The sequence below is a fragment of the Micromesistius poutassou genome (assembly GCF_964030765.1).
Source record: "Micromesistius poutassou genome assembly, chromosome: 5".
NCBI lineage: Eukaryota > Metazoa > Chordata > Actinopteri > Gadiformes > Gadidae > Micromesistius > Micromesistius poutassou.
Window position 1 is genome coordinate 15,328,642 of NC_140275.1, and position 24,030 is coordinate 15,352,671.

Genomic DNA, 24,030 nt, shown 5'->3' on the forward strand with positions numbered 1-24,030 from the left:
TCTCATTCAGTTGATGTGAACACCGCCCTACTTAGCAGCAAACGGAAGTCATTGGTCATATAGGATAGAAGCAGTCATCTAGAGAGCAGGCAAACCTTGTTTACTGACCAGGGGCTGGTTGGCTCTGCTGGATCCACTGACCTGTGATGATTGCAGCCGTTACCTTGGGCTGTGTTGGGCTGGCATCAGATAGACAGATTCATAGTCAATTAATGTAATGATTATTTAGTCTATAAATTGTCATAAATAATAGCAAATAATGTCACAATTTCAAGAATCCAAAGTGATGTGTTAAAAGTGCTTGCTTTATCTGACAGGCAGCCAAGAAACACTAAACTATTCATTTTATAATGATCCATGAACCAAATATTGGAATTAAAAGGCTAAATTAAGCAGCAAATATTTGTCATTTATACTTGATAAATGACTTAAACGGTTAATCATTCTATTTTTTTCTGCCAATCGAAAAATGTATCAACTGAATGATGTAGCCCTTGCAGTCAGTGCCAATTTATAACTCTCCGTTGTTACTGTATAACCAATTCTAGCTGTTTGTTGAATCTATTATCACTCATGAGTCTTTTCATCTAAGGTGTTGTCTTTAGTTATCGTGCTTGTTTACATTCCAGCGAGCAACACAATGCACAATACAAACCAACAAACATGTCAGTGTCAACAGCAGATTTTCCAATGAATATTAATAAGCTTTTTTCCTGTCAGAATATTGTTGGCGTTTTGTCATCCAAGATCGTATGTGTGTTTTTACTCATTCCTCGTCTACTTTCATTTGTTTATCCCTCTCAATTGTCTGAACTTCGTTAAAGGCCTTGAAGATAACATTTGAAATATGTTAAAGAGACTTAAAGATTGAACACAAGTGAAAGCAAAATGATTGTGTTGTCTACAGCCCAAGGCATCACATCTGCACTGGAGTAATGTGACATTACATAAAGAACGCAGAAAAGAAAACACACTTGACCTACATACTGTACCCACAAGTAAATTGTGCTAGTATTATACATGGATGCTGGCTTGTCTAGTGCACTGTTTTGCCTTTTGCCTTACATGTCCAAGGCAAAAATGTGTATGTGTGTGGGTGTGCATGCCTGTGTGTGTGTGCCCCAATGTTTGTATGGGCGTATGTGCGTGCACGCCTGTCAATGTGTGTATCCTTAGCTACATAAAAACAATACATTTTCTGTGTCTGTTCAAATGTGTGTGTGTTATGTGTTTTTAAATGAGGTAAAATGCGCATGACCACACTGTCCCTGTATGTGAACAATTTGTTAGGCAAGCGAGGTTGTGGGGAAACTAATTGAATCAGGGCCCCTTAACGCTTCTATGGAGCTTGTTAAAAACACTAAGGTGCATCAGCTGCACCTTGTTCTGGGTAAAGGAGAACCCAGTGTCCCCTAAAGTATCAGCAGTCACTGTGGCCCAGATGGGACCTAACTCCCTCCTCCACTCCTCAGAGAAAAGGCCCACTTCCAGAGCAGCCAAGAGGAAGGCTATTTTTCTTGTGAATTGGAAAGCTTTGTATTTCAGTCAGAATAAAACGGCCTGACAACCCAATTATATTAACTTGGATTAGTTTTGTGTGTGTGTGTGTGTGTGTGTGTGTGTGTGTGTGTGTGTGTGTGTGTGTGTGTGTGTGTGTGTGTGTGTGTGTGTGTGTGTGTGTATGTGTGCATGCATGTGTGTGCCCACTGGTTTGTGGGGGCGAGTGTGTGTGTGTGTGTGTGTGTGTGTGTGTGTGTGTGTGTGTGTGTGTGTGTGTGCGCACGCCTGTCACTGTGTGGGCCCTTTGCTACTTAAAAACAAGACATTTCTCTGTGACTGTTCAATGTATAACGTCATGTCTTCTGTTATCCTGCAGAGACCTTGGTGAAAAACGAAGAAGGAAGTTATTTTGTGAACTGGTCAGCTCCCATGTCGATTCACGAAAACGGTAACAGGTATTGGCTGAGCACATCCATCTCATTCCTCTATTTTATCGGGTTCTCCAACCATCAGAAGAGAAGAAGAGACAAGCTCTCCTCGCCATGGTAACCACGTTTTCTAATCGTGGTTGGATCAAAAAGGAACATAGTGGGCTAAGAAGTGTTAAACAGGAGAGGACAAGGTTGTAACCACATGGTAACAACAGAAACATATGTCCAGGCTCATGGTGTTACAGGTGCACATGATTACACCATGTGCATATTTTGTCAGGTGCAATAAAGATCATTTTATTGCATTCATGCAACATTATTTTTATTCTATGGTAACAGTTTGTGGTTCTGAAGGCCATGTGCTTGCTCAAGCACAGATTTTCTACATTTTAAACTTGTTTTGTTTTGTAAATAAGGTATTTTTGTATCTTACAATACCTTTTAGTGAAGAAGAAAAAAGAAATTCTCAAGTGTGAATAATGTTACTATCATCCCCGGTTTGAGCAACGGCTACAGCTGCTTCTGCTCTCTCTCCAGACTCCTCATCTATTATTCCTCTCTGAGGAAGGCCCTGCCTGGCTATGTGGGAAACAGGGTTCTTATATCAGCATATATCAGGCACATCAGAATGATGTCATTATGTGTTGCTCCGCACTCCACATGATGTGCATTATGACTGACTCGATGTCAGAAAAAATAATGGTTGGAAAGCGACGATGATGATGAGGATGGTGACGACGACGATGATGAAGATGAGACGATGACGATGCAGTCCAACAGACTATGTTGATAAAGCGTCTGAATCTATATACTCACCTGGTGCCACGCAAGCTGTTTCATGACAATATGGAGGGGATGTCTTGTGGCAGAAGCTACAGCTGTAGATGAATCCTTTTTACGAGGGGTATTAATTTGCATCAAATTTTCTTTGTATATAAATATAAATGTACATGTTTATTCTATATTTCCATCGTTTTTATGGAGACTTTAACATTTAAATAGATAATATTTTTGATAACGTGTTAAATGGGGGGGGGGGGGGTTAGGGCAATCAGATTTATCATGAGGTACATGATTTTTATTGCAGGGCATAAACAGAAATATATTGAAAGAGGTTATCATCATTGTATTCAATATTTTGAGATAAGTCTTGTGGAGGGGGTTGAACTGGCGTAAACCAAAATACCTAGTTGTGCTTTAGGAAAGCGGGGGGGGGGGGGGGGGGGTGGGGTGGGGGGGGGGGGGGGGGGGCATGACTATGAATGACCGCATGACTGACTCATTCACGTTGTCCTCCCATCACTGTGTTTATTTTCTATGCATCTCCCTGGAGAAGACAGTCGGACAGGGTGCCCAAATTTTATACATAACCGATGATAACCACGTCCGCCGCCCCCCCCCCCCCCCCCCCCCCCCCCCCCCCCCCCCCCCCCCCCCCCCCCAATCTATTTCCAATTATGATTAGAATAAGGTTACCTTTATTCCTGCCGCTAATCCGATTAATTTTAATCACTTCCTGGGTCAGGGCACAAACAATCGCGAGTACGGCTAGACACACAATAGAACACAATAGATAAGCAATTATCATATTGCGGGAGGGAGCAAACTATGGACCAACCAATAAGGTGAGCTGTGTTGACGGGGTCCACATTGAACATCGTTCACTTAAACAGCCGTGCTTAGGAAATGTTGATCGTTATGAATACTTGTCCTTTCCACAACTGTGTCGCAAGAATAATGTCGTTGAAATTAGGTGTTTTACTGATATCTATTTTTTTATTGGCTTAGAAACCAAATCCAAACCCAATTAAGGCATCTAGTTTGACAGTCGCTGTTTCACACAATTCGTAAACAGATGTTTTTTCTGTGTGTCTTGGTGATATTTAGAACAAAAGTTTGACTAACAAGGTATAGGCCTACCTAGGCCTTTAGAATCGACAGTCATGTTTAATTACGAGTGTCTGGATACAAACAATGGTCGACAGGGGCGAAACATCCAATGGAGAAGAACATCCAAACTGACCCTTCGCCAACACTCACTAAAAGACACCTTGACCGACCAATCCTGGACCAATTCAGAAGGTATGAAAGGTCAAGCAGATATCACTGATGTGTGTTATTGTGTGTATCCACAAACGTGATCAACTGTTGGATATGGAAAATAAATTGTGAGATGTACACACTTTGCACTTAAAACTTGTGTCTGTGTCGGTATGATAGTTTGACTCCTGCTGGAGTTTTGAAAAATGCAGTGTTTGTTGTTGTTTTTATTGAGGGAAACCCAGTATGAACTCCTCATTCTTTAGGAAAGTTAGCCTATACTATAGGCTAGTGTTGAGGATGTTTAAGTACTTTAATTTCCAAATGTTCCTTTAAATAAATCTGATTGATGATATCAAGACAGTAACCAGGACAACATTTATAAATACTTGAACTGATTCCAGCAGTAGGACATCCATGTTCCTGGAGCAGCACCCATATTATATAATATCACGGCCTATTGTATTATGTCATCATGCAGCATGACAACTAGCTAATTATCAATCATGCCGTATGTAGTTAGTTACTACTTTAATTATTTTAAGATAAATAGCCTAGTAGCCTTTTAAACTGAGCGCGTACACTGCCATGTGCCGCGTCTACGGGAGTGCGCACTAGCAGCCTGGTGAGCGTGGTCACGTGGCAGGAACATGATGAAGGGAAAAGGAGGATAAACCCTGATGAAAATATCTGACAGAGACAGAGGAGACGGCCGCTGCTTTAGGTACAAAACGCCGATTATATAACGGGTGCTGCATGATTATGTATGTGTACATCTATGTCACGTTAAAAAGTAACACAGTTGTTTGTAGTGAAGTTCCCTAAAAATGCTGACAGTGAATCGTTATAAAAAAAAAAATGCCTCAACATGTAGCCATCACAAGCTAGCCAATAATAAACACAATCACACAGGATTCTGACTTGAAACCCTGAAATATTTCCAGACAGTGAAGAAGTATCATGTTTTATTTGCGGCCGTATTAGAGCTGATGTGTCAAAAGCTTGTGACCAATGACGTTGAATCATTCCTGGATTAGCATGCATTTAACTACTGGGAAACTTGCAACTCTGCGTTCTGTGACTTCAAACGAAATGCGGATGTGCGTACCAATAAAAGGTGTTGTCTGCAGTGATCTCGATGCATCGGAGTTGTAAACAAAAGACTGTTGAGAAGAAACAGAAAGCAGAGATGCGAGATGTTGACTTGTAATACGCCGATAGAATTCCAAATAGCCCCTCGAGAGAGAAGTACGTGCCAATGAGATAAAGACGTAAGTGTATTTAAAATGTAACATTTGTATTACAAAGCCATTTGTGTAAGCCTATGCCTTTTCTGTGGTGAATAGCGTCTTTGTATGCTTTGTAAGCGTATAGGATTATTGAGTTTATCACATGTTGCTTGATCCCATTAATTAATGAGTTTTTCTAGATTCTTAGATTAGTTTTACACTTCATATATTCACTAACAACGCAATGTTTTGTTTGCCATTTATTCACATACTTTCATTACAAATTCCCAATATTATAACTAAAGCAATGTTCTTGGCTGTAGGGGGGCATCTTGACCTTGATATATAGACCCAGTGAATATACTAATCACTTATTAGATCAATACTTCCATACCCATAAGTGCAATACTTAGAAATACGTGGTCAATACGTTAAACCTACGTATTCTTTACATCAAATCTAGATTGAAAAATCCTCGGAGACGGAATGAAGTTGAACGAACGCAGTGTAGCGCACTATGCTACTTGTGAATCCCCGCCTGACAAGACTGGCTTCCTGGTCAAGAAGGGGGAGAGGAACACAGCCTACCACCGCCGCTGGTTCATCCTGAAGGGCAACATGCTCTTCTACTTTGAGGAGCGGGAGAGCCGGGAGCCCATCGGGGTCATCGTTCTGGAAGGATGCACCGTCGAGCTGTGCGAATCGGCCGAGGAGTTCGCCTTCGCCATCAAGTTTGACTGCGCCAAAGCCCGTGTCTACAAAATGGCAGCCGAAAACCAAGCGGCCATGGAGTCGTGGGTGAAGGCGCTGTCCCGGGCCAGTTTTGACTACATGAGACTGGTGGTGAAGGAGCTGGAGAGGCAGCTGGAGGAGATCCAGGAGGCCGGCAGAGGTGATTTGGTTGCGGTCGCTCCCGGGGGGGCGCTGGTAAAATCCAAATCCGCCAGGCGAAACCCATTGGCCCGCTCCAGATCTGGAGCATCCTCTGCCTCCTCCACATCTTCATCCTCCTCGTCCGGTGGAGCTCTCTCGACAGCGGTGTTCTCCAGCCAGAGGAGTGTCCAGGAAGAAACCCATCTCCCCTTAGGGCCCTCCAGAGAGAATGGAGTGGCGTGGAGCAAGCCGTCTGCTGCACTGACTAATGGCTTCGGGGACGGGGCCTCCTCCTGTGTGCCCTGGAATGGTTTTCCGGGCTCTGGGAACGGGGCTGATGGGACCCGGCCTCCCCCGGTGCCACCCAGGAGGAGAGGAGCATCCCTCGAGAGCCCGGTGTCGCCCGGGACCGTTTGCTTCTCAAAGCTCCATGAGTGGTACGGCCAGGAGGTGGAGCTGCTCAGAGGAGAGTGGCTACAGAGCCAATGATTGGAAAACAAACAAAAAAAACACTTCTTTACATTACTTTTTCATGTCATTCCTTCCAAAACATTCTACTCTGATGTTCCTCACATACATACATAATGTAAATCAAACAAACTCAATCAGAGAAATAAGATAAAATGATAGGAAGGGTTTTCCTTTGTCTGGCACAGAGGAACAAATTGAGTTGTGTATACCCGACCAAATAAGGAGAACAAAAACTTTTCACTTTAACAGCTGTGCCAAGTAAACAGGTTGATACGAGATGGTAAAATGTTAGGCATCTTAACTAAAATGTCAATGATCTTTTGGTACGGATGAGGACTTTTTTTATTGTGACCTCTTTGACCTCTAGAAACACACATTTCCGACATCACGTGGTCTTATTCAACCCAATCACAGGGCCAAAGAAGATAACATTTTGTATTTTGTATTATTCCGTGCTCTTTTATATTATTGATAGACAGAGTTCTACTACAACAGCAATCGTTTTGTTTCGTCTTGTGTGTGAGATGGCAATGATGATGCTCTTGGACTCTTCCCCCTACAATCCTCTCCCAACACCGGGGGTGAAATGGCCCTTGGCTAACCTCCCTATCAGGGTTAGCTTCAGCCTGGAGGCTATTGGTGCTTACAGTCAGAGAGCGTAACAACTCCGCCGACACTAGGGACCCCAGTGCCAGCTACACGCCTTGCTAAGAGCCCCGCTTTCCTGGTATTTTTAGCTCTTGTTTGCCAGCAGCTACATGATGCTGTGTCATCAACATTTGTCACTTAACTGCTGTTTGTTTCCATTCTTCCAAGGCAGTGATGGTTTATGGTGTCATTTCTTAACGCGTATGCTCATTTTAGTGTATGTTTGTATGTTTGTTTTGTAGAAACACTACTGCATTTGTTCTGGTAAATGGCCTGTGGGTGTTAAGAGAATGTGGTTCCTTCAACACACATTGGATTGTTTGCTGTCATTGTATTCAATGTCTATTAACATAGCATTTACCTGAAAATGGGAAATCATGTAAAACGACCATTGTTTCATTATAATCAATCACATAAGAGTTTAATCTTTTTTTTTTCAAACATATGCCTTATATTTGAACATCCCCCCACCCCCCAACACTTGTTTTCAGGCTTGTGTGTGTGTGTGTGTGTGTGTGTGTGTGTGTGTGTGTGTGTGTGTGTGTGTGTGTGTGTGTGTGTGTGTGTGTGTGTGTGTGTGTGTGTGTGTGTGTGTGTGTGTGTGTGTGTGTGTGTCTTTTCTTTTTCTACTGTTTGATTTATATGTTGTTGATTATCCAAGTCTCCCAATCCGCAATTGATTTGCGACAATAGCTGAGTATTTTCAGCCTGCTTAAGTGCACAAAGCTATCAGTGTTTATTATTGGAAAGAGAAGTTAAATGAGAAATAAAATGTGTTTTTACTGTTAGCCTAATGAACAGATTTTAAGAATCCAATACAAGGTTTCTTGATACTGTTGGATTTCAGTTTGAATGTAAATGTTGGTGGATTGGTGAATGTCTCAAAAGTAACTTTGTTGAAATGTCATTTACAGATTTGAGGGATATTTTGAGTGGATGTGACTTAATAAATAGTTTAATTAATCATAAGTCTTCTACATAAAAACATGTTTTCAATAATTGTACCAAAAAATATGCAGGGCAATTTAATAAACTAATCTGACTATGTTAATGATGTAAGCAGATCAATAAAGAACAATTAAGATCATTGTCTAAGTTTGATAATTTACTTGCTTAATAATTGGCTTCAGTCATACGTCTGTATCGTAGAATGGCCAAATGAAAAAATCTTAGAAGGATAGATCGGGGATTCTGGTAGAAAACCCGAGAAAATATTTTACAACCACAATATTTGGTGCTATTTTAAACAATGACCACCAGGTGTCTCACGTAATCAACTTTAGAGCTTATAGGTTGTATGGGCATTAACATATTGGTCTTCAGACGTTTATTTTATATTTTTAAAATAAATGTACATGCTATTGATCGTTCAATATCATGTCCTTCCTGGACACAAATTATACTTTAAAAGATATTCAATTTTAGTTTCTTTGTATCTATCTACATAATTGAAATGAGGTGTACTAAATTAACTGTAAATGTCGATAGTTTTTACGGTGCCATACTTTTTATTACTTTATTTGACTGTTTATTACTGTATTTATTGTAACAATTAATATCTACCGCCATGCGAATGGATCTACGATGTAAATCAGAAAATTATAAAGAATCTCCCCACAGCTTTCACTTTGGTTTGCTTAAAATAACTAAAATACTTCCTCCGGTTGTCAACATAAGTTATATTGACTAGCATCTTTCTCGTTTTGTCGTCATTGTTCACAGATTTTATGGTGGATTTATTGGGAATATGGGAAACAATATTAGTTAGTCAAGACAACACTATTAACACAGCCACTACCGCTATACTACTACCATTATATACAAAATAAAAGCACTGCATCGAATACCTCAAAAAGCCACTGATGAACGACGAAACATTTTTGAAGAGACAACATGTGACGTGGTAAAAGCGAGTGTCGGTGGAAGTGTAATTAAATAACTACCTAATCGTATATAATAAAATGACCAATTATTAAACAATAAAATATATTTCGTATCTAATGGAAAGGTTAAATATAGTCCAGAAAAGTTTTACGTTACAATTGCACAAATGAACGTCAGCTCCCGTGTATGTTACCGGTACTTGGCGTGCTGGACTTTTACTTTGGTAGCCATGTGACGCTATTGAACCATCGAGGAGCGCGCGGACCTCGCGGCACATTTTGACGAGTCGCCACTTTTCTTTCCGCGCATAAGTTTCCTTCCTGAAAGTTTTGGTGAAGAGGGATCTACTGCATGCATTCAATGCGATAGAGGCGCTAGCAGAAGATGTAGCATGCAAGTACCATTTCTATTCCATGTGTTTGTCTTCTTCACCGACGACGACGTCTGTTTGAAGTACTTTAAATGCTTCGCAACGCATTTCCGTTATGCGAAGTCCAACTTTCTGGTTTGTCGTCGTGCAGTGGTGGGTGCCTGTCCAAGATAACGGAGAACGTGAGTATGTTGTCAATAGAAAACCCCTCTGTCACAAAGTGCCCATGTTGTTTCCAAGTTACATCTACACGCCGCCCGGGACGCTCAAAAACGCCTCTGAACCTTATGCATCCCAACGGGACAAACATCATTTGTGTACAGTTTTAAAGCAGACATATATTTACTGACCAGATTATTCGTCGAATTATCTCAATGTTTGTGTGATGGTGGTGGCGTTTAAAGGGCTCCTTACTTTATAGACGGTATTGTTAGACTTTCGGCCGTATATTGTAGGCCTATTCTCGTATAAAACGTACTGGCCTGTACCCCCTGAGTGATTTTCAATTGTTATTACACAGTAATGCTTGCTTAGGTGAGCTTGTGTTCATTATTTATGTGCTGCCTTTTAAGTCTACTGGTCATAACGGGTTTTAGGGAGATTAGCTAAATAATAATGTAATTGCTTATGCTTGGCTATGGCTACTATGTGCGATTGTTTGTGGATAATACACTAATGTATGTACAGTCAAATAGATGGTTTGCATTGAAAATTATGAGTAAATGTTTCGTCCATTTTTAGTGAGAAAGACTTTTCAGGTTCAATGTGAATTTGTAGTAAAATAAACATGGGACGAGTGTGCGCCATCATGCGAGTGTCCGTGTCCCGTAATAGTACGATTGGATGATAATACACGAAAGCACTCAATCGTCATGCAAATCCACATTTCGGGTAAAATAGTAAGCTACTAGGTCTACATGTGCGGTTATAGTTCTACCAAAGCACCCACACAAGCTCCCTTTCCATCCATATGCGCCTAATGATGAATACATGTGGTTTTGTGCGCGCGCGCGTGCGTGCGTGCGTGCGTGTGTGTGTGCGTGTGTGCGTGTGTGTGTGTGTGTGTGTGTGTGTGTGTAGTCCTACGTGTGGATAACAGCAGCTAAACCAGTTTGCATTACTTTGTTTAGTATTCCTTTCCTATGGGGTCGAAGATTAGATGTTTTTAACGGACATCCAATGAGTTTATCGGTCAGTGTAACAGCCAGTGTAATTTCAATGCTGATGCACCCGTTCATAATAAGCAAGTCAGAGTTAGAATTGCAAATAAAAAATACTATGGAAGGATAGGTAACCAAATAGTTAAACTAAGCTTTATTGTTCTTTAAACGACCACTGTCTCAAACTGACTCGATCCAAAACCCATTAACCTAACAATCTTGAGTCAAAGTAGCTCTTTGCAAAAAGAGACAATGCAGTTTATGGCAAATGTAGTGCATATTCCTGTAAACACTTTAGCCATCCGATCACTCTATACCGCTCCAGACCATAATGAATATGTCTCAGCTCTTTGACACAACACCCAGAAAGTCATGTTATGAGATTGGAGATTGATTTAAAATACACCACAGACACACGCACACACGCACGCATGCATACACTACACGCTACACACACTGCACACTCTAGATTATTGACTATATCTTATGCCTTTGTTTGTGAACAATGATGACAAGTTTTGTCATTCAGATGTCTTTGTTGCTTCCTTTTTTTTGGAGCGTTGGAATATTTTAGTTCTAGCTTCACTTCTCTCTTACTCTGCATGCTATAGATACTGTAAATTATGAGTTTGCAATGTTTTTTCCATTAGCAGAATTAGTCCATGAATTTACACAGATATGCTATCCATTTGACTAATTAACAAATAGCATAAATTGCAAAAAAGTATTCATTATGTATTTCTGGACTTCCCAGCCACTCTTCAATACCATATTTCCGGACGTCTTTGAGACAGCATTTCAGCCATAGGCGTAGGCTAGGCTAGTTTTTAAATTTGATTATTGTACAACAGGCCTTATCGGTCTGTGTGTTTGTATAGACTCTTTTACAGTTTATGTCATTAAAAATATGTGCATGCATTTGACCAACTGAAGTGACGTTGTGCCCCATTCATTCAGATGATTATCAGACTATATATATTTAATTAAAACAGTTGGCAGAATCAAAATGACTGGTTGTTCTGTGTCTGGTTGTTAGAATTGATATCCTACCAGCTGACATTTCGTTCTACGGAATTCCGTCAGGACCACGAACATTTCAGAGCCACCGGCAACGTCTATGGCTTCAGGCCTATTAGATGTTCATATGACACCCCAAAAGCCTTTTAGCCTCTTGTCGACAATTGTCCTTGGCTGGGGAGGATTTCAAGACAGAAAACTGAGTTTAGGAAATATCTTTTGATGTTCTGTACGTGACCGCAGATGGCGTTGTCGTAAGCATTGCTCTGTCCATGTCCCGTTAACAAAGCCTAGTTCCGTTTAACATTTATTTTCAGAGTCAAATAGAAGTGATCAACAAAGTAGATCAAGGAAAATCATGCTTTCCAATTCATAATTGTCACTGGACACCGCCAGTACGGAAACTTGACTGTTAATGGGACATAGAAGAGCCAGTGAATTGTGTGGTTGTAATGTCTATCTGGTCTACACACTAGGTTTCTCCAGCAAATCTGTGAATATATCTGTCGACTTTGCCAGTGGCTTTTGTCTTCTAACTACTCACTAACTGTGCACGAATCTGAAAGTTCAGAGTCAATTTGTTCAGGTAGAATTCCTGATCTATGCTGGGTACTTTGCACACAAACCACGACACTATGCCACACAGTCGTTGCCTCATTGCGCACGCACACTACATACGTCACCATTGTTTGTAAACTGTTAAAGAGCCTATTGGCTACGTACTGTACATACTCTGCCACAGGCCACAGAGTGTAATATAGGTTTGTTTTCGGGCAGGTCTTCAGCCGTAGCTATCAGCAGCAGATCAGACTGTCACGCATGGCTCTGTGCCTCCGAACGAGATGTTAATCTCATGCTTGCACTTCCGCTCGCCCCCGGTTTCTAGGAATTCCACTGATGAGACCGCCAGGAAGGGACTTGATCCCGAGAGGCCCCTGGGGCCAAAGACAAGAAGAGAGGGAGAGAAGGGAGGAAAGGAAAGAGAGGGTGCGGGAGATGGATAAAAATAGGCAGTAGGAGAGGATTCTGGTCTAGAATTAGGAGGAGGGACCTGGGAGGTCATTTGTTCACACTATTTGTGTGCGCTTGTGAGATAAAATGATAGACACAGACACACACACACATACTTAAACACAAACGTATGACTCATATTTAATCTGTATGCAATACTTGACAATGACTCAAATTTCATCTGTATCCAATACATGACAATTACTCAAATTTAACTGTATCCAATGCATGACAAGTAAGAGAAGTGTTTGTGTGAGTGTGCGCATGTGTGTGTGTGTGTGTGTGTGTGCGTGTGTTGAGGTAAGTGAAGTCGTTACGCATGAAAGTGTTAATGACTCATTCAGAAAGTCTTTGCAGAATTATGGATGTTAAACAATATTAACTCAGTAGGCCTAGTGGCTAATGATGGATGTAGACTGAACATGTTAATGTTTTTGGGGCCTGTGTCCTCCCAGCTATCTCCTTTTTCCTTTCTCCCCTCCCTTACTCTCCCCTCTCCTCTCTTCTCTCCTCTCCTCTCTACCCTCCTCCTTTCCTATCCTCTTTCCTTCTCTACTCTACTATACTCAACTCTGCTCTACTCTACTGGGGAGGGAAAAGGTGAAGAGTGGTACTCTCCTATTCCCTCCTCTCTTCTCTTCTTGTTTTTTTCTTCACTTCTCAGCCCGTCATACTCGTATCTTTCTCTGTCATTATGTCTGTTTGCCCTGTACTTGTTTTTCACTCGACTTGCCAGGGTCTGTTCAGCTAATGAGAGGCTGAGCGACTATGCACAGATATTGTGTATTTGTCATTGCTTGACAGCTGGAAGTGTTGTACAAACCCTTTTTTTTCCTCTGGAATGTAACCAGTTTATACAGGAAGTATCACCTTCCTCTCACTTTAAACAAGTGTGAATACAGAGTGTGCCTGGTGTGGTTTAAATATCAATGTTGACGTATTACCTTGTTGTGGAAGACTTCTAACCTTTCCGTTCAATACCAACACGCACACGCACACACACATGCACACACGCACACACACACGTGCATGGCCTCAGATACAGTTCTCTATTCAAAAAGTCACATTTCCTTTACTTTCTCAACGTTCCGCATCCCCCTTTCAATAAGCTACACTTGGTTGTTCCCTGCCACAATTCTCTGTTTTCTCCCTCAGTCCTAGGCCTTTTAGCACAGCCTCTTTCTTTCCCCAATGCGCTCCTTCATTCCCAGACCACAGGAAATGGCCAGAGTGGCCGGGGACTTGTCTCTGTAGGCCTTAAGAATGGCGGCATTGTGTTGGGGTTTGAGCTAGCATTGTTTTGGAAAAGTCGAGGCAAACAAAGGCCCAATGTTGCCCAATGTGGTATTTTGCTGACATACGTAGACCTATGTATTTAAGCCATTGACTTGTGGATAGGTGATGCACAAACTTTGGGCCTGGTTGGACTGTAAGGCCACCAAGAGACTGGGGTGGAGGAAAGGGTGAGCTCATGTTATTAAATCCCATTTTAATATTGTATATAAAAATTACAATTGCTGCTTATTAGAAGAATGGGCCCATGACCTTAGTGCACTCTACGGAAGTCACAACCATAGTTATGTTATTCAATAATGCCCCATTACATCTAGGTTGATCCTCCTCGTTGAGAGAGAAGCACTGTTTTCAATTAATTTCTATAGTGTTTCTCTCACTCACTCACTCACTCACTCACTCACTCACTCACTCACTCACTCACTCACTCTCCCCAGATCAGCTGATGCTTGCCTCTAACTCTGGGAAGTAAGGCTGAGGTTATCTTGTGTTTCAGTAACACTTCCTCCTTCAAAATGTGTTCCTCAATTATGGAGGCCGCTCTGTTTTTTTTTCACTGGAGCACTCCTTCGCCACTTCCCATGCCTCCGACTCTGAGCATGTCAGCATGTGACCCTTGCCATACGGGTGCTTCTTCTAGCGATTCCGCCCATAATTGATCAGTTTTTAAAAACGTTTGGGTTGTGCTGGTACTGTCTAAATAATTTGATGATATTTAATATTATTTACAAAATTCTCTGTCGTAGTATACTCCCTCATGCATTGCCGGCCAATCCTTGTGCAACACGATGAATTTTTAAATATTAGAATTTCATCATCCATTTTCGGTGATCTATTTGTTAATGACGTTTTTCAATGTCATTAACATCAATGACACAATTTAGTTAATGTATTTGAGTTTATATGATATTGTGGTTGGATATTGATATTGCGTAAAGATTAGCCTGTCGAATATATTCAATTAACTGCGTGAATAAGTAAGGGATAATGTATAGAATGCCGGTCATTATCGGGAAAAATAGCCCCAACAGGGCAAACCGGACAAGGGGTTTACCCTGAAGGGGCTTATTTTCGATAATGACCGGCGAAGTTCTATACATTATCCCTCTTATTACACGACTACTTGCCAAAACAAAAAAATTACTTTTTACAATTTATTTGTTATTACCATTCGTAGTGTTGATCAGCAGAGAAATAGTCTGCCAAAGACGTTGACGTCGCTTAGCAACCGAATACGCTGGGGTTGACAAGTTACCGGACTACTTGTGGAGTGATACGAAAGATGTGAAAAAATAGATTTTCCGGTCATTATATGCTTAGCAATGGTCATTATTGAAAAATAATTCACCACCGGAAGTCGGGAAGACCCATGCAAGTGAACGGAGCGTTCCACAGCATTGAGAAGAGCCGTGTAATAATAATAATAATAATAATATTAGGGAATGGTATGGTAGGGTATGTGCAGCTTACATGCATCTCGGTTGAACATTCACTTGCTTAGTTGCTAATGTGTGCGTGTATACGTTCTGGAGGCGATTTTTGTGTATGTGTGTTTGTGTGTGTGTTTGGGTAGTGACGCTTGCAGGGCAGGGCTTCCTGTCCCTGTCCTTGCAGCCCTTTCAGGACAGTGTGGGGCTCAGGCCAGCTTAACTCTTGTTGTCTCAGGTTGGCCCCCAGAGCTCTTGGCCCTCAAGCCGACCACCTGGACACTCTCCCTTTTCTCTATCACTGTTTTCTCACTTCCTCCCTCACTTCCGTTTCTCTCTCTCTCTCTCTCTCTCTCTCTCTCTCTCTCTCTCTCTCTCTCTCTCTCTCTCTCTCTCTCTCTCTCTCTCTCTCTCTCTCTCTCTCTCTCTGTCACCTCTCACCTTGCTTGCTCATTATATGTCTCACCCTCACTTTCGAAAAGGAAGCCAAGCCAAGTGATTCGAAGAACGGGTTGACGGTTGTAACACAGACAACTCGTGATTTTCAGTCCTTTTTTTTCTTCTTCCTGGAAAGTCGACTCATGGCTCTGTGCTGTCGCTAAGAGTCTCAATAGCGTGCAGACTAATTGATTTGAGAGCAACAGATTTGATCCGGACTGAAGTTGGTAACGAGGTCAGCGCTGCATAAATGGCAGGAGGATGTGGGCTATGGGCTGTCAGAGATAATCATTTAACTTCATCACCCGTGTTAAGGCCTTTCCCAGTTCTCAAAAAGCATTTTGCTTGCAAAAAGCATTTGAGTAATGCTTTTACTCAAGTTTTTTCAGCAACAGACACACAAATACAGATCTGACATGCACATGCTATTTGTCTCTCTCTCTTTGTTACACACACACACACACACACACACACACACACACACACACACACACACACACACACACACATATTTGTGTATGTACTCATTGATGGTATTTAGTATTTATATCGGGGTATGTGTACAGGACCTGATGACCTTATAATGGAGAATAGGTTTTATGTGTATGTCCACCTCTCTTCAAAGCCTTTAAAACAGATCTTCCTTCCCAGTGGGGCATAGCAGGGAGCAGCGAGTGGTGTGTGAGAGCAGATACCAACCTCAGAGTTATAAATAGGTCCACCCTGCAACAGTGCTTCCACTACCACCACTGATAATTCTCAATCCAGAATTTGCATTTTTGTGTGTGTGTGTGTGTGTGTGTGTGTGTGCTTCTGTGTGTGAGTGACTGTGTGGGTATGTACTGTTATCGTTCTCCATACATTTGTGTTTGTGTGTGTGTGTGTGAGAGGGTGTGTCTTTCTCTTCATGTGCTCTTTGTAGGGGTGTAATGATACACTAAAGTCACGGTTCGGTACGTACCTTGGTTTTTAAGTCACGGTTCGGTATGTTTTTCGGTACAGCAGTTTTTATTATTTTATTAAACAATTTGATTTTGATTTGATTTATTAAATTGTATCAAACAAATGCCTTACACAAATGAAAAGACATCAATATAAATACAATTGAGGATAAAAACACAATAAAGTCCAGGACTTATTTCCATTGTGGTCCTCAACACAAACAACAGGACAAGACAAGACACTAACAGTGTGTGTGATAATCAATAAAAACATATTTCAAAAAAAAAAAGATTATTTTTTTTTTCTCGGTACGTACCGAAATGAAACGTGCATCGAACCGTTAGACCCATACCGAAATATTTTGGTTAGAATACGCATATCGTTACACCCCTAGCTCTTACCTTGGTAGTCCACGGCTTCGGTCAGAGCACAGCTGAGTCGGTGTGGACTGCTTGTCGTCATGGTTGCATGGTTGTATTTTTTGGTATGAACCCCCATATAATGGCATGCTATTCTAGTTCTCTGCCTCATCAGGTAAGTCATGCCATTGTAAGATAGCGCTCTGTGGAAAGTGGTGCAACAGGTAGACTGCAGGTTGTGAGCCAGATGTGAACCCATGATGTTGAGCGATAGGCACCCGCACCCTCAAACACACAGCTCACGTTGAGTCCTGACTCCCGATGGCGTTGGTTGATAATGGGACTTGGAGCGGTGAATGGAGTGCTGCAGGGATTGTACTCCTTCAATGTGTAACGTCAAATCAACATGCTTTTCTGCTCTTCTGTTGTTTCCTGTTTGGATGGACTAAAAGGACCTTCAGTTGTTTTTATCTGGCTAAAGGATAATACGTTTCTATGTGAGATAGTTGCCAGGAGTGGTGTTTTGCAAACATAATAGCCCCATTATACGCTCAGTTTATTTTAATAAGCTGAAATAAAATATTGTAGTAAGTTATTAAATTCAATAGGGATGAATATAAGGGAACTGTGATTGAAAAAAAAATAAAAGGTTATCGTTGACACACTTTTATAGTAGTTATAAAGCACTGCAGTACTACTTTAGCCTCCAGCCCTCTTTAGCCATGCTGCTTCAGGAATCAGATTTATTGCCCATTAAAATAAAGCCTAGATTCAGGGCTAGCATATGATATACACAGATAACGACCCGCTTCCTGTTTGTTGGCTAATTTCCACCACGGCCCATACATCAGAAGTTGAGACAGTCGAAGCAGCAGGCGGGACGTTCCAGAACATAAGAATACGATTGGTCACCGAAACTACTTCTCAGCAATTTGAATGTGGCCAAGGCCTTTTCTCTAGTGCGTGCCTTGGCACAGCACAGCTATAGTGTGAAGATCGCTGTTCCTGTTTCCAAGAAGCACACGCACAGAATGATATACACCAGAGTTTATGTTTTGCCCTCTCATTAACTGTGGATGGTTTTGACAAAGAAACAACCGCTGCTCTTGTGTTCTCTATGTTGGACAAACAACGTTTGTCCAACATAGCGTGTGTCGGACAAACACCGTTTGTCCAACACAATGTTTGTCCAACACAAGAAAAACGTTTCAGCTAGGGATCCATTCTTCCATGTAAACCTTCCAGAAAACAGGCAGGAAAGAAGGGATATATTACTGCTAAGGGATAAGAGCAGGGAATGCTGTCTCTTGATGAATCTGCCTAAATCAAAAAGCAAAAGTTATACAATCAACGTCAGATGACCACGTGTCAACAGATCTCCGCCTTTGTGTCTCGGCCTAAACGTGCATCCCCTCTGTCTCCGGCATGCAGCGTCCCTCCCAGTGAGGGCAGAAGGGCGGGCTCCACCAACATCTGGGGAGCCCCTATCTGAGACACATCAAACAGAAAAAAGAAGATGATAAAAAAAGAAAACGGAAAAACCATGGGAACGCAGACCACAGAACACCCCCCACACCCCCGCGAAGGGATGCAGAGAGGAAGTGTCGTCTCGGGTCTGCACGCAACGCATGCATATGTGCGTGTGTCTGTGCATGTGGCCATCCAGTGCTGAGTCATGGCTGGGCTGGCCACGCAGATAGAAACCGGCTAGTGGGGGGGGGGGGGGGGGGGGCCAGCAGTTGGGGGCGCCAGGGGGGGGGAGGGCTTAGGCTTTGAGCGTGCCCTTAGCCGCACACAGGAAGGGCCTCGCTTGTTGTGGTGCACGACTCATCCAGGAACTCGGTGGTGGTGACGCAACCTTTCACCATGCCAAGTAGTCCACCCTCAGAAGACGTGCGTCTTCCCCTGATATGCCCGGCGATAATTTAGAGAGTGTAATAAATGTGTCCCGTGACGGCGCGAGTCTCGTCCACATGTTCTTTTTGTCTGGCGCCACCAGCGAACAACATTGCGTCAAGGAGGGAAGAGGGGCGATTGGTGAGGAGATAAAAACACATTTCGCTCCATGTTTGGGCCAAACACACATACACACAACACACACCTCGCCGTTAATATTGGGCTGGTTTGCTCTGATCTGTTGGACCACAGTGAGCAAGTGCAACCCCTCTTACCCCCCTCCCCACACACCCCTCCATGCGCGCTAACCCACACAGACATGGAAACACACGACGAACACACACACCAACATACACATGCATTGCTACTTCCCTTGGTTAGCATAGAGCATTCTCTGCCGCACTGGAGGAACACTCAATGGTATGTAGGCCCACATTGTCCTTCTCGATAATATTTACCTTGGGCTGTAACCCTTGCCGTAGCTCTTTCACCCTGAAACGTTCTCTCATCTGGTCGTTGAAGGACGGTAGGTAGGCAGTGAATCTTACAGTCTTCTAGGCTGTTGATGATCTTATTGAATAAGCTATGGTGCCAACAAAACACATCTATGTGGGTCAGAGAAACTGAAAATATCTTGTGTTATTTACTTTCTGTTCGGCATATTATTTTAATTCATAAAATGCTGTAGAACCAGTGGTGTAAAAATGAACTAGTTAGACAATATTGTCACCCAATGTTTTGTTTTTAAACACATTTTACTGTGTCAACATTGTCAAAGTATTAAATATATTTTGTTGTTTAAAACAGTTGATTAGGATTCAAAAGATCTTAGGCGGTCTTCAATACAACCTCCAAGGGTTTTGTTGCTGATGCAGCATTATAATCAACCATAGCCTCTGCATATGCACCATAAACTCAGGTCTTGCATCAGCCTTTTTTTTCACTCGTCTTTGTGAATGTTTCCGTCCTTCCACTAATCCCCCATAACTATAGCTTGAGTCCATAAGTTTTTCTGTGCACATGAGGGAACTGCTTTGGAATGTTAAAAAATATATATGATAGACAGGGTACTCCCCCTCCACCTTTTTAGAAGTTAATCTATATGTTCCTGCCTTTAAGAAGTACATGCTAATGATAATGATGTGTTGAGGTGCAGATCTTGACATTTTTAGACCATAGCTCTGTGTTGTACCCACACAAGCCAGCCTAAATCTTAAGAGATCACCTCTGGTTTTCCCACAAAGTCTGCCTCATTAGTCTGGAATCAGCCCAACACACTCAGAACATAATTTAGTTGGCCGATCAGCGAACCCAGCGAGTAATGCAGTTTGACATTTCTCCAATAACTTAATTAATGTTATACCATTTATTGTGCTTTGAAAATTAGTTATATTTGCACAAAACATGTTTTTAAGTGATGAAAAATAGTAGTAACGTTCGCTAACAGCGTTTCCTTTGGAAATTCGGCCCTCGGGATTTGAAGGGCTTTGAACGTATGTTTGACTGACAACGCCCCTGCATCGACTAACACTGCACATGGCAGACTTTCTAGACCTAATGAGCAAAGCAATATGGTCTGGTTTGTGAGGCGATATGTGTGGTGGATTGTTGTAAAAATGAAACTACTATCGCTAGTAAGCAATAGTGTACACACAACCAACGGTTGGCTCTTTCAGTCGCATTTTGTGGTAAAGGAGTATCGAAATGACAACTTGTCCTGATAGGCTACATAACAATTCGAGACAATTCAAATGAAAAAGATGCTACATAGATTTTTTTGGTGCTAAAAACAGAGGGGAATAAACTATGAGCCAGTACATATGTCAGCCATGTCACATGTTCAACACATGGACTTGATGCGTGCAGGTGGACAGGCAGGCAGTGTGCTCCATTGAGAAATAATCATACCATACTTCCTCAATCAGGTCCAAATTCAATGGCAGCTTCACAGTGGAGGCGCTTTCTTCCTAACTAGTAACGGTGGTAGCCAGCTTCCAAGGCATTCTCTGATATAGAATATTGTAATCTTCTCCTTTTTACATTATCTGCAGCAGCAGAGCATTCAGTATCTGTTGCCTGGTAGTAGTAATACCATCAGCATACCACCAATATAGTACTACAGTGTACAAGCTATCACAGCTTTTGTGAGGTCTGACTGATTCACTAGTTATTCCATTACACATAGATAGAAATATAAAGCATAGAAAGAATTACATATTCCATAAAATTCACTTTTCCCTGCTACATATCCTATCATGTCTATTGTAACTGCTGTTCTGGGACACTCAGAGAATGCATATGTATACTTTTCTCACCTAATGTTATGTTCAATTTTGTTCCTTGTACCTTGTCTCTCTGTCCGCAGTGATTCTCAGACGGTCTGGTTACTGCAATGAATGGTAACACTGTCCATCCAGCCAACACCACCACCACCACCACCACACCAGGAGGAGGGGAAGGCGGAGGCCCGGGCCTGGCAGCACCCCCTAGAGGCTGGAGGGAGTTTTGCGAGCTGCATGCTATAGCCACTGCTCGGGAGCTGGCCAGACACTACGGCAGCTTCGCGAGAGAGCAGCCCCCGCAGGACGCCATCACACCAGAGAACTTCTCCAAGCAGTTCACCCATCTCTTCCAGCAGCACTTTTGCTACGAGGTGGGCAAGGATGGAGCAGCCCTCCACCCCACCGCTGGGTGCCCCGCCGCAAACGAGAGCAGCTCCCCCTCCGCTCCGGTGGGCCTGCCCTTCCCTTCCCCCCCGCAGGCCGTGATTGGCTGCCGGCTGGCAAACAACAGCATTAACTTCTCAGGTGCCCTGGACTACCGGGAGGCAAGGCGGCTGAGTGGTGGCGCCTCATTCTTCTCCGTTCTTTCGCCGAAGGCTGAGGCTCACGCGAGTCGGGAGCAGGAGCAGCCCCTGCGCTGTTCGGCGCCCATCCCCGTGTCGGGGAGCCCGGGGGCACTCTGGGGTCCGATGCGCAGCGGCAGCGGGGTCTCGCCGCTTCTCCGGAGCCACAGCAGCGAGGCGATCTCTGGGACGGCACGCTGCCAGGCCACTGAACGGTACTCTTGTGACGCCACGGGCTCTGGGCCCGTGCACGCCGAGGTCACACACTTCTCGGTGCGGCAGATCCGACAGAGTGTGAGTGGACTCTTCAAGAGCCGCCCCCTTCCCCCGTCACCACAGCCCCGCTCGTCCCCTCACGACTCCGCCAACGGCGACACTGGCAGTCCGCATGCGAACGGCGACAGGTTGGGAGGAGTGTCTTCAGCGGCAGAGGAGGAGACCCCTCTGTTAGCCTCCTCTCCGGTCACCTCCTCCTCCTCCTCCTCCTCCTCCTCTGGCTCCAACCCTGAAGCCACGGCCCCCAGCAGCACGCAGCGCAGGTCGATAGGTGCTGCTCAATTCTTTGATCGCTTCCGTTGGAAACGCAGCGTGGGGCAGAGGCACGTGGAGGTGAGCAGCTGTTGTAAGGAGGGTCAACTGAGGTACCTGCTGGTGGAGGACAACATCTCGGACGCTCCCCCTCTCTGGCAGCGCTGCCGCCTACTGGTCAGGAGGACCAGGGACACAAACGGAGGTGGAGGGGAGCGGTACCAGCTGGAACTTTATGATCCTCCGAAGGTATGAGACCTTTATGTTTCACACATTATGGACCACATTCTCAAAGTGACCACATAGTAGCGAGGTTTAGATACCATTTTTTTTTTCATTCTTTAAGGTTAATGGCGACACACAAAAAACACTGGGCATTGTCTGGTACCTTGAGAGTTGCCAGTTTGATCCTCCACCTGACTTCTAACTGCTGCTTATGATGAGCTAGTTGTCACTATCTGTGGTTGACACTGCCATCTGTGTGTGAGTGTGTTTGTTGTTGGTGCATGTGAGGCGTTACATTTGTTAAGCACTTTCAACGGTCATACAACAGTCCAAATACAGTCCATTCATGCATTCATTCATTATTGATTTGTTACATTGTACATTTGTTACACTAATTAAGCTGTATCTTCCTTATTTGAGTTGGTGATGCTACTCCTCTTCTTCTTCAATCTTAAAATTAATCCACAAAGGCTTCTGCACTATGCCAGTGCTGTTTGCAGTGCTATCGCGAGCAAATGTTGACCTATAAATGCATCAATTAACACACATCACACACACACACACACACACACACACACACACACACACACACACACACACACACACACACACACACACACACACACACACACACACACACACACACACACACACATTTCCTGTTTCCAGCTGCTTTAGTCTCAGGGGCTTCCCCTCTACCTTCAAGCAATCTCACATTTCTCTCAACTGTTTTGTTTTAACAATTTGTTTCTGCTCATTGTTTTGATAATACAGTAGGCCGTACGGGTGAGCGAGAAAGTGCCAAAAAGTGGTGCAACTGGTGTGGGAGAACAACGATTGTTACCATAGCGTTGAATCCTTTATTAATTTTTCTACAGAAGCTACATGTTGCGTGCATGTATTTCACCAAGCTATATTGGCATTGTATATTAGCCGTTTTGGTACAGGTGTGAGTCAAACTAAAGTAACCAGAATATAACTCACATTTCAAATAAAATAAACTGGTACGCAGAAAAAGATTAAAGTCAAAAGTGTATTGGAACATTTCTTCATATTGGCAACTTGTGGTCAAGTAGCTGTGATATTCTGTGAGACAGAATGTACTCTGTATGTGCCTCCTACACAGTTTCCTGTTTGTTTGGAGGTAACCTCAACATATAAAAACCATCAACAGTAGACAGCAAACTGAATATTACTGCCCCATAACGCAACTCAAACAGAATGCATTATTTTTCACTAGATCTGTCCTTGGGTAATGTGGACTTGTGCGCGTGTGTGTTTGTGTGTGTTTGTGTGCATGTGCGTGTGTTGTTTATTTGTGTGTGTGCTGGAGGAGTTTTGGAGGGGGGGTGGGGGCAATGAGAATGATAGCAGCAGCAGAAAAGCTCCTCTCAGAATCAGCAGAATGCTCTTTGTTTGTGTTATTTTGTGCCACTCTCTGAA

At 43.0% G+C, this 24,030-nt stretch overlaps 2 protein-coding genes across 3 annotated transcripts in view; both read left to right on the plus strand.

The window, feature by feature from the left end:
• The first annotated feature begins 4,609 nt into the window (after nucleotides 1–4,609).
• Nucleotides 4,610–8,242, plus strand: LOC311343003 (sesquipedalian-1-like). 2 transcript variants are annotated; one of them, XM_084467854.1, is made up of 3 exons: nucleotides 4,610–4,695; nucleotides 5,102–5,242; nucleotides 5,664–8,242. In XM_084467854.1, exon 3 carries the CDS (start codon nucleotides 5,687–5,689, stop codon nucleotides 6,560–6,562), a length of 876 nt encoding a protein of 291 aa, XP_084323980.1. In that variant the 5' UTR covers nucleotides 4,610–4,695; nucleotides 5,102–5,242; nucleotides 5,664–5,686; the 3' UTR covers nucleotides 6,563–8,242. The 2 variants fall into 2 exon arrangements, with proteins under 2 accessions (XP_084323980.1, XP_084323981.1); XM_084467855.1 differs by having other exon boundaries at nucleotides 4,659–5,242.
• Nucleotides 8,243–9,404: 1,162 nt separating this feature from the next.
• The window catches only part of sh2b3 (SH2B adaptor protein 3), a 36,583-nt gene continuing 21,957 nt past the window's right edge, over nucleotides 9,405–24,030 (plus strand). The window contains exons 1-2 of the mRNA XM_084467773.1: nucleotides 9,405–9,628; nucleotides 21,355–22,611. Coding sequence (XP_084323899.1) covers nucleotides 21,382–22,611 — 1,230 coding nt within the window. The 5' untranslated portion in view covers nucleotides 9,405–9,628; nucleotides 21,355–21,381. The remainder of the gene's footprint in view (nucleotides 9,629–21,354; nucleotides 22,612–24,030) is intronic.

Coding starts and splice junctions, on each gene's coding strand:
- LOC311343003 (XM_084467854.1), top strand. CDS start 5,687: ATGAAGTTGAACGAACGCAGTGTAGCGCACTATGCTACTTGTGAATCC.